At 62.4% G+C, this 9,662-nt stretch overlaps 2 protein-coding genes across 2 annotated transcripts in view; both read right to left on the bottom strand.

Moving 5' to 3' along the window:
* LOC109529767 (uncharacterized) overlaps window positions 1-1,447 on the bottom strand; it is a 5,252-nt gene extending 3,805 nt beyond the window's left edge. The window contains exons 1-4 of the mRNA XM_019893199.1: window positions 1,015-1,447; window positions 838-927; window positions 305-437; window positions 4-236 (exon numbers count right to left, since the gene is read on the bottom strand). Coding sequence (XP_019748758.1) covers window positions 4-236; window positions 305-437; window positions 838-927; window positions 1,015-1,335 — 777 coding nt within the window. The 5' untranslated portion in view covers window positions 1,336-1,447. The remainder of the gene's footprint in view (window positions 1-3; window positions 237-304; window positions 438-837; window positions 928-1,014) is intronic.
* Window positions 1,448-2,234: 787 nt separating this feature from the next.
* chsy1 (chondroitin sulfate synthase 1) overlaps window positions 2,235-9,662 on the bottom strand; it is a 23,926-nt gene continuing 16,498 nt past the window's right edge. Inside the window, 3 exon segments of the mRNA XM_019893250.1 lie at window positions 2,235-4,225; window positions 5,174-5,464; window positions 8,806-9,301. Coding sequence (XP_019748809.1) covers window positions 3,047-4,225; window positions 5,174-5,464; window positions 8,806-9,301 — 1,966 coding nt within the window. The 3' untranslated portion in view covers window positions 2,235-3,046.

Here is a 9,662-nt window from a genome sequence, read left to right as displayed (position 1 = left end):
CGCTCGGTTGACGGCGGCGAGCAGGGCGGCGGCGTGGACGTGCGTCAGGTGCGGGCTCCTCGCGCCGCCGGACGGCGCGGGACCGGACGCCGCGAGGATTTCCAGAAGGTCCAGCAGCAGGCAAAAGGTGTCGGCGGCACCCCCCGCGCCCCGGGCGCTCCGGTCCGCGGAAAGGAACCTCCGAGCCGCGACGCCGACGCTTGCGTCGAAGACCGTCACGAGCGTCCCGACGAGTTCTGATGGATCAAAGGCAAAGCCGTCCAGTCCAGTCGCTGTCATCGGCGGAGGACGTGTGCCATTTGACCTTGACGATGGTCGCGCAGAAGTTTCTGGAGGACGGACGTCAGCGACCACAAACAGGAGTCCAGTTCGGGGCCGGCGGGCAAGCTGAGCAGCGCCCGCTCGCACGTCCCGCGCCACTCGGGATGAACCGAGCCCTGTCGTCACATACGTCGCCGTGTCAATCACGCATGCGGAAGCACGACGACGACAGCAAACGCGTGTCATTGAAAGGCAAAACACACACACGCGACGTGACGTGTCACCGGGATGTCACGTCAAGGAAAGCGGAGTGGGCTGGAGGAGCTCGGGCTTGCGGGGCTGGCTCGGTTTCACTCCTTCGAATGCTTTCAAACAAAGCACCCAACGAAGAGCGAGCGTATTTTTCATTGGCAAGCATCTGCCTCCAGCGACGCCGCACCAGTCCCGCGTGCGGAAACGTCGCTTCTTAGCGAAGTGGGTGTCTAGTTGCGGATTCGGTGTTTTTATGTGCCGGCATCGAGACAAACGAGAGCCGCCGCATATAAAAGCCCGCTCGGTTTCCCCCAAAGTACTTACGGACACTTGCAGTTGGTAGAGGACACACGCGGAGGCGCTCTTGGCAGCCAAGTGACGCAGCACTGGGTGTTCGCAGCCAAACTCGGCCACCTGCAGCGCGTTAGCCTTAGCGTTAGCATTAGCCTCGGCTCGAGCGTTCCGAGCGAGCCTCACTCACTCACTCACTCACTCACTCACCATCCGAGACACGACGTCCGAGTCCCGAAGCAGGGCCTCCAGCACGTCCCGGCGGAAGCGGGCGTCGCGCGGCGTCCCGGCCGTCGCCTCGGCGACCGCCCGGCCGACCAGCGTCAGAGCCAAGCAGCTCGCGTCCGCCGCGCCGTCGCCGTGGCGACGGTGCGCGCGCACGCCGTCGAGGATCGCGCGCGCCAGCTCCTCGGCGTCCCGCTTCGGTCTCGCGGTGTCGGCGCGCGCGCTCAGGCAACGCCGATAAACGTCGACGAGGACGGCGGCGAGCTCCCGGGGCGACCCGTCGGGGGACGTCGTCGTCGTCGTCATTTTCCTTCTTCTTCTTCTTCTTCTTCTGTGTTGTGGCGGTTGGCAACCAACTTGTGGCGCATGACGCCACCGTCTGAAATGGAGTGTGGTGGGCCTGCACAATCCTAGTCCCGCCCCCGCTCCAAAAAAATCTGTTTCGCAACCAACAAGCACAGAACACTATCCTACATTCTTTGAACTAACGTAGTATTCGAAACATGAAATAATAGTGTCGAAAAAAAAACAACAACAACAACCAGTATTTCTTGAAGCATTTACAGTTTTCAGAATCCGAATCATCTTTCTTGGCCAAGTATGTAGAACACACAAGGAATTTGTCTCCGGCATCACACCGTGTGATGCAGCGTGTGATTCACACGCTGCATTCGTATCTTCATCAACAAGGACGTGACAGATAAGTAAGGTCAGGACATTCCGTCATGTAAGTGAACCGCAGTGCGGCGGTACCACCCGATGACAACTGTGAGACAATGTGCAAAGTGTCGAGCGGAGCCAAAGTGATCAGTGGTCGAATACGAGACGAGAACAGTTGGTGCAGAAAATCATTGAACCATTTTCAAGTGACCGGTAGCAGTATTTGTCGTCTTTTTTTGTTCTTCGAGTCGCTTAAAAGTAAGAAATAGAATTGACGTGAAAGTTAGTGTGAAAAGGGAAGTTTCGGATGGCTCCGCGCCGATGCGGATTTGGAAGGCAGAGTCGCCGCTTGGAATTGAAACGGTTTTTTACGCTATGTCTCGTGTTGTGTTACGTTGTCATTTGATGCCAACCGAGAACGTCAAAGTCAAGCGCCGTGTTACAGCTGCGGCTGTTGTGAAAGCGCCGCAGTCAGGCAATGACCGCTTTTGCCGCTGATGGAATTTTCAGGAATGTTTTGTCCAACGCGACGAAGCAAAGACTCAAACGTTTCCCTCCCCGCTTTATTGTTATTTGTTGAATAGAAAAACATTCCGCTTGGACACAGTCGAAGGAGAATAGAAAACCAAATCAAAACGAGAAAGACGTCATTCCGTCTTTGTGTCGTCACACGTGGCCCGACAAGAAAGCGCAAGCCCCCCCCCCAGAGTTCCCGCTCAACTTTGCGACCGAGGGGCCCGCCCGAGACGCCGACGCTGACTCAACAATCGAGAGAGTGTTTCGCAAGCGTCTCTTTGTGCGCACGGGGGGGGGCGGCAGGCGCCCGGGCGGGTCTTTGGTGAGCCCGAGTCGTCAAAGTCAATCAATTACATGCGAAATTCAGCCGTCGTCGTCGTCGAGGGCCCGAAAAAAAGGCCGACCAAATCCGCCGGCGCTTCCAACGGCCGGTTGAAAATTCAAACTCAAAACTGTCTGCGTGCGTGCGCGTGAGCGAGCGCATTTGGCGTTTGGCTAGTGACGACAAGCGGTGAAAACGCTTCATCTGCTCGCGCGGGGGGGGGGGGGGCACTTCACCCGAGCGAGAGTTGGGAAAATGGGACGGCTGACCGCTGTGGCCAAATTGGAGCGGTTTGCGGTTACGAAGAAATGTCAAGAAATGCCTTTCAAGGGCGCGCGATGTCGGCAGCCGGCGTCCGGACGGGACGGGAGGCCTCCGCCGGTGAGTCGTTTCAGTTTGCGTTTGCGTGCGATGACAAAATCATCGCAAGTCAAACTTTGGCCGGCAGCAAAAAGCCCCCCAATGCAGCCAAAGCGACCGGCCGAGGCGCCGGCATCGCCCGCGCGCACGAAATGGGCGTCAGGCCGTCCGCAGCGAGGCGTTGACAGGCGGCGCGGGGCCCGCGTGGTTCTTGTCCAGCCAGAGCCGGGCCAGCTGGCGGACGGAGCCCCGCGAGGACGCCCGGGACCCCAAGCACATCTTGTACTGCCTGGGCTGCAGCTCGGGGTCGCAGGCCACCGGGTGATGCACGTGCACCACGCCCGGGTCGCTGCTGCGGAAGGGCGCGGCGGCGCCCGAGCGCAGGAACTTGTCAAACAGGTCCACATCCTCCAGGCCCCAGCCCCGGATGGAGGTGTCCAAGCCGCCCGCGCGCACCAGGTCCCCCTTATGGGCGCACACCACGCCGAAGCCAAAGTTCCTCCACAGGCCCGTGCCGGCGCTCAAGGCGTAGCGGTCGACGTCGGCGGCCGCCCGGCCGCCGCCGCCGTACACCACCTCGGGGTCGTACTGGCTGAAGACGACCGGGAAGTAGGCGGAGCGGCCCGCCGCCGCGTTGGCCCTGCAGCGCTGCAGGAAGTCGGCGGTGAACAGGAGGTCCACGTCGCAGTAGAAGAGCAGCGAGCGGTTGGAGAAGTGCGCCGTGCCCGCCTCCAGCGCCAGCGCCCGCGAGAAGGGGCCGGCCACGGCTTTGACCTCCAGCTCGGCCCGCGGGTACTTGATGTGATAGTCGCGCATCAGCTCCACCTGCCGGACCCGCTCGCTGGCGTTGGCGGCGCTGAACAGCAGGACCAGGAGCTTGACGTTCCGCTCGGGGATCAGGCACACGCGCTCCACGTTGGCCATGAAGCGCGCAAAGACGTCGTAGCGGCCCGACAGCGGCACCAGGATGTTGACTTTCTCGTCCCGGTCGTCCGGACGCTCGCCGGCCTCCTCCGCCGCCGCCGCCGGCCGGAAGGGGACCAGCATCTTCAGGAAGGAGAGCGAGTCGGAGGCGCGCTGGAGGCGCCCCGCCAGAGCGGCGGCATCGGTGGGCCGCTCCTCGCGGAACTGGACGCGGCTGAAGGTCTGCTGCAGGTAAGCGTGCCGGCGCACCGGCACCGTCACGCTCTTGCCTTTGTGCTTCTTGTAGAGCAGCAGCAGGTCCAGCACGTACTCGGCGCCGGACAGCGGGTTGACCCGCCGGTAGCCGTACTGGATCTCCTTGAAGTCGATGACGCGCCCGCGGCTCTTGGCGTTGGCGTTGATCATCTCCATCACCTGCGGCGAAGCGGCACAACGGCGGCCGGCGTCAGGCCTACGTCCGGCCCGGAAAATGGCTTTGACGGCACGCTCCAGCGTGCCGTCAAAGCCATTTCCTCCAGGAAGGAAGCCCTCGGCGACGCAAAGTCACCCCGGCCGCTCTCGACGGCCCGTACGCGGCGCCGCTTGACGTCGGCAACAAACGGGCGACGGCCCTTTCCGCGGTCACGCCAAACGCTCACGGAACACGCCACTTCAAAATAGGTGGACATCGGGATGGGACGCTTGTTCGCAACGGTGGACGGCGCCGACCGTACTCGTCTTCTGCATCGTGTTCCGATCGATATTATGAAGCAGCGCTAGCGACGCGGACAACACAACCTTGTCCTGAAATCGAGTGCGCTTGCTATAAAAAATGTTGTTTTTTTCATTGATGCTGACAATGTATTGTACGGCGCCTGCTGCCGGCGTTTTGCCGTGACTCCGGTGTTAGGCGGCGTGAGCGGCTCACCGCTAAGCCGGCGCGGCGCCCGAGGTTCGGCCACCTTTGGAGGTGATTTCTTGGTAACGTGACGTGAGATGACGCGGGTTGCGCGAGAGCGAGGCGGAAATCTGTCCGGCTTCCACTCAGCCCTTCCGATTTTTTGAGCGTTTCGCCGACATTTGAGCAAAATAATTGCAAAGTGAGCGTTTGTCAGTAAAGCGTCGGCAGTTCTGCGGCGGCATCTGAACACGCTTGCGGTGCGAATCGCGCTACGATTGGGGGGTAAGAATCAAAGCCCAAACCAAAGCCAAGAGTGAAGCGCTCGGTTACGGCGGCAGCTGTCGTGAAAGCGCCAGATCGGGACCGGATTGGATCGGAGGAGAACCTCTCCGGCAAGCCATTTGGAAGGGACTTTTGGTCGGTTTTGGTATTTTCGACGGCCTCCGCCCCATCGGAAGCGTCCCCGCGCGCGGCCCGCCAACCTGCATGACGATGTCGTCCAGGGCCCGGCGCTGCGCCGCGTCGGTCCCGCGGCGGGGCGGCTGCCCGTCCCAATCCAGGCGCCCCATCTGGACCAGCTCGCGGTGGAGGCGCACGCTGCGGTGGCGCAGCGCCGCCGCGCGCCGGCTCAGCAGGTAGGCGTGCAGGCGGTACTGGTAGGGCGGCTTCTTGTTGGGGTGCAGCGTGATGGCCCGGTGAATCTTGCTGCTGCGCAGCTCGCGGATGAAGCCCGTCTTGTCGGGCTCGTAGTTCTCGTAGAACAGCTGCTGCATCTGCAAACACATTTGATTGGCTGATGAAAAGCGCCGTCAAAAACAAAAGTCTCTGGGCGCCGCCGCCACCAATCTCATTTCGGACGCTTTGAACAAGAAAACCGAATCGAAGGGAAGCCGATTGCCGAAAGAAACATTTGCGCTGCGACCCGAGCGCTAAACCGTTTCGTCGTCAGCCTGCCCGCCACTCGACGGCAACCGAATCGCGCGCAAAGAGTCACGCAGCTTTGCGCGGCCTGAGGACAAGGCCGAAGCACCGACGACGACGACAGCTGCATTTTGTCTTCCCCAAATCCAAAGGCCACTTCAGCAGTTCGGCCTTTGCGTCTTGGTCCTCGAAAACGGCTCCAAATATTCAAGGACGGACCAAAAAAAAAAAAGGAAACCCCCCCTCGTTGCATTCCTTCTCTCTCATGAACCAGTGAGCAGTTTATTATTTCCTCGTGCCGAATATCGCAGTGGGGGTGGGCCTCAAACCTCCACACGGGTTGTTGACCGGAACTTCCACAGCATGAAGCCGGGCGGCGTTTCCGCAAGAAAGGAGCCAGCCGCCGCATGACTCAATCCCAATGCGAGCGAGCGAGCGAGGCCCTCGGCCGCGAGCGCTCTTCATCTTCTCTTCATCGCGGCACATCTGTCGCACGTGGGCCCCCAGGCGCCGCTTCATCAGCCGCCGCGCGTGGTGACCTCAACTCGCCGACATGTCTGGAAAGGCGGCGCCGCTTCTTCCGCCACCAGGGGGGCATGACGAGCGCCCCCCCCCCCCCACCCCTTGCGGAGTTTGAGGCACGACGAAACGAGCGGCGAGCAGGCCCGGGAAAGCCTCTCCATGTCGTCCGACGAGGCGGCTCCAAACGCCGAGCACCCGCCCGCGAAGCCCTTCTGGCGCGGCCGCACGCAGCCGTCCTTCTCCCGAACAAAGGCTGGCGGGACGGCTCCCGCCTAGTTGCGAGTTGGCCAGCGAGAAGCGTGGCGGCTGCCGGCTGGAAAGGCTTCCCTCAGGGGGGGGGGGGGGGGGGGGGGGGATCTATGAGGCAACAGCTGTCATCCGCCGCGTTCCCAAGCAAACACGGGCGGGTCCGGACATCACGCCCAAAGTCCAAATTAAAGCCTTCTCCAAACGCGGCCGCCTCGGTCAAAGTGACTTCTTTTTTCCCCCCACCCCGCCGGAGGTAATTATAGCCACGCCGCGGCCATCCGTCATACTCGCGGATGCCGGCGGCGAGTCGGCGCCGACGAGTGACGGGGAAGCTCGGTCCCGGCCCGGCACTCCACCCGCGCCCAAACGATCCTCCGCTCGGACTACGGCCTCGCCTCGTCCCGAGAAAAAACAGCTTTGGTCACGGCGTCGATTCGGGCCTTCTCGGGGAGTCCCCTCACGTCGGGCGCTTGAAATCGACGGCAAAAGAAGCCACTCGGCCGGCCGGGGACCTCAAAACGTCGGCACGGCCGAGCGGCTCCGCATGGGATCGGAGCAGGGAAGCGGGACGCGGCCGGCCCGGGCTCACTTTGGCGCTTGCGTTCGACACGCCCAGCAAATTTCGCCTCGCCAAGTCAAAGGAGCTCTGGGGGAGCGCCCCCGTTCATCCGTCAATCACGCCGGCCGGTTTTTGCGCGGCTTTTCGGCGGCGGCGACGACGGCGGCTCTCCCGGAAAGCGTCTCTACCCGGGTTATCGGCCCCCGGCGGGCCTTTTGACGACTGCCAAGATCGCAACGGAAAACGCCGGTCGGTGGTGACGCCGACCCGTTGACTCTCCATCGGCGCTATTTGGACCGAATAAGGAGCTGGCAGTCGGTTTCCACCGGAACTGACCGGATGGGCAAAATGTGCTCAATTGTTTCCAATCAACTCTTTTGATTTGTCAAATTCACCTTGCGCAATTCCCTCGGCTCATCATTTGCAAGTTTCGATTTGGAGCGCGGAAGGCGATGAGCAATCGGAATGAAAAGGTGGCACGGCTTCCCGGAAGCCGCTCTCGTCGTCCGCCCGGAGGTGGCGCCGCGCAGCTTTTCTCCAAGCTGGGACGCGCCGACGTCGCCGGCTTCGCTTGATGCCGCGAAGGGAGGAGGAAGCGCTCCTGAGGAGCGGCGGGGGGGGGGGCACTTTGGGGCCAACGCGCGGCCCCGGCGCTAAGACGCTGAGCTGCTAATCCGCGCTAATTGGATGCCGGCGGCTTTGGCCCACCGCCGGGATGTCGGTCGGCAAGGTCGCGGCTTGACCCCGTGGCGCCGGGGAACGGCCGTCGGCGGAAAAAGAGCGGGGCGGCAGAGCCCGGCCGGATCGCTCGGCTAAACGCTCATCGTGAGATAAGCGCTTCCCACCCAAAACGGCCGGATGGACGCCGTGACATTCATTTGGGGGGGGGGGGGGGGGGCTCTGTATGGAACATCTACAAGAACCGCAACGGCGCCGTTGTCACGTGGGGAACAATTGCGCTTTGTGTTCCCGGGACTCACGCGAGGATCCCGTGAGGGCCGCGCACGTGCGGCTGCCCGCCGAGCTCCTTTCTGGGGGAGGGAGAAGAAAGGCGCCCTCGTTGGCCAAAGCGGAATCGGCCACGCGACGACCGTCGCGGCCACTCGCTCGGATCGGCGAATCACGTGAGCGGAGGCGTTGTAAAAATCGGTCACTTTTTTGGGGGGGAAGAAACGACAAAAGGTCAAGTCGTGGCTTTGAGAAAGGAGGAGATTCCGATTCCGCACGATCGAACGCAGCAACCTCGGAGAAAGGGTCCTCCGATCCGCCGGCAAATCTTCTCCGCTTCGTGCCATCCGCCGCGATGGGAGGCCCCTCGGGTGCTTTTGCAAAATCGGACATCTGCTTCGACTTTGCAAAACAATGGAGCGCGTTTGGGGCCAATTTTCGTCACTGTCGATTTGAAACGCCGTCCCGTTTTGCAATCAAAGGGTGGAAATTCAAAAAGGACCTCACACTTGAAGACGGGCGGGATGGGCCGCAAATCAACGGCAAAGAGAGGGAAAAGTCCCAAGTCGGCGTCCGCGGCTCGGGCGGAATTTGTTTTCGAGCCGACTTGAAAAGGGACAAATCCCGTAAAAAAAAGCCAAAGAGTTTCATCAGAGGCCCCTAAAAGGAGCCGCCCGCTGGTCGGAAGCCATGGCGCTCCCTTTCAAATATCGCCACGTCAGCCAGAAAAAAAAACCCAAACCCCCCCGGGTACGAGCTCTGAACTTTCTTGGGAGCGCCAAAGGGAACGGGCCGGAACTGCGACCGGCGGCGACGGCCGTCCTCAGTTAGCCGCCGCCGGTCGGAGCGAGCGGAGCGTTGCGGCCAAAAGGCGGCGGCGGAAGGCGAAAGGCAGGCGGGCGGGGGGGCACTCACCTCGTAGGACCACACGCACTGGACCCCGGCGAAGCGTCGCACGCAGCGTCCCACCTCCACGTCCTCGTGCGTGGTGTACATCTGGCGCAGGCACTGGCGCAGGTGCGGCACCACGCGGCGCAGGACCTCGCGGCTCATGATGACGCCGGGCCCGCCCATGCAGAAGTTCTGGCCGGGCTCCAGCGCCAGCTTGCCCAGCTCGTCGCGGGCGCCCATGCCCGTCTGGCCCAGGAAGACGGGCGCGCTGCTGTTGAGGCGGCGCAGGAAGCTCTCCAGGCGCCGGCCCTTGACGTAGACGTCGTCGTCGGCCCGCATGAACCACTCGTAGCGCTCCAGGTAGTGGTCGTGCATGTACTTGAGCATCATGAAGGACTTCTTCTGCGGCGGGTACGAGTCGTCCACGCCGCTCAGCGCCACCAGCGGCACGGGCGCCGACGCGTCCGAGCCCTCGCTGGAGAAGAACTCCACCCGCCCCGGGATGCTCCGGGCCCACGTTCTGCAAACAAAACAAAAAAAAAGAAAAAAACGTGAGCGAAGCGCGGCGCGAACGGCCGGCCGGCGACGTTCCCGTATCCCGCGGGGACGCTCGGCGCTCCTCTTTGGCGGTTCCGCCGCTTGGATTCGGTCGACGCCCCGGACGACGGCCCGCCCCGGGATGCTCCGGGCCCACGTTCTGCAAACAAAACAAAAAAAAAGAAAAAAACGTGAGCGAAGCGCGGCGCGAACGGCCGGCCGGCGACGTTCCCGTATCCCGCGGGGACGCTCGGCGCTCCTCTTTGGCGGTTCCGCCGCTTGGATTCGGTCGACGCCCCGGACGACGGCTCTCGTTTCGGCGGGCGAGCTGGCGGTTCGGGCCG

This window comes from Hippocampus comes, unplaced genomic scaffold (genome assembly GCF_001891065.2).
Source record: "Hippocampus comes isolate QL1 unplaced genomic scaffold, H_comes_QL1_v1.1 scaffold378, whole genome shotgun sequence".
Taxonomy (NCBI): domain Eukaryota; kingdom Metazoa; phylum Chordata; class Actinopteri; order Syngnathiformes; family Syngnathidae; genus Hippocampus; species Hippocampus comes.
The sequence above is the reverse complement of the archived record's forward strand: the minus strand, read 5'-3'. Positions and strand labels throughout refer to the sequence as shown.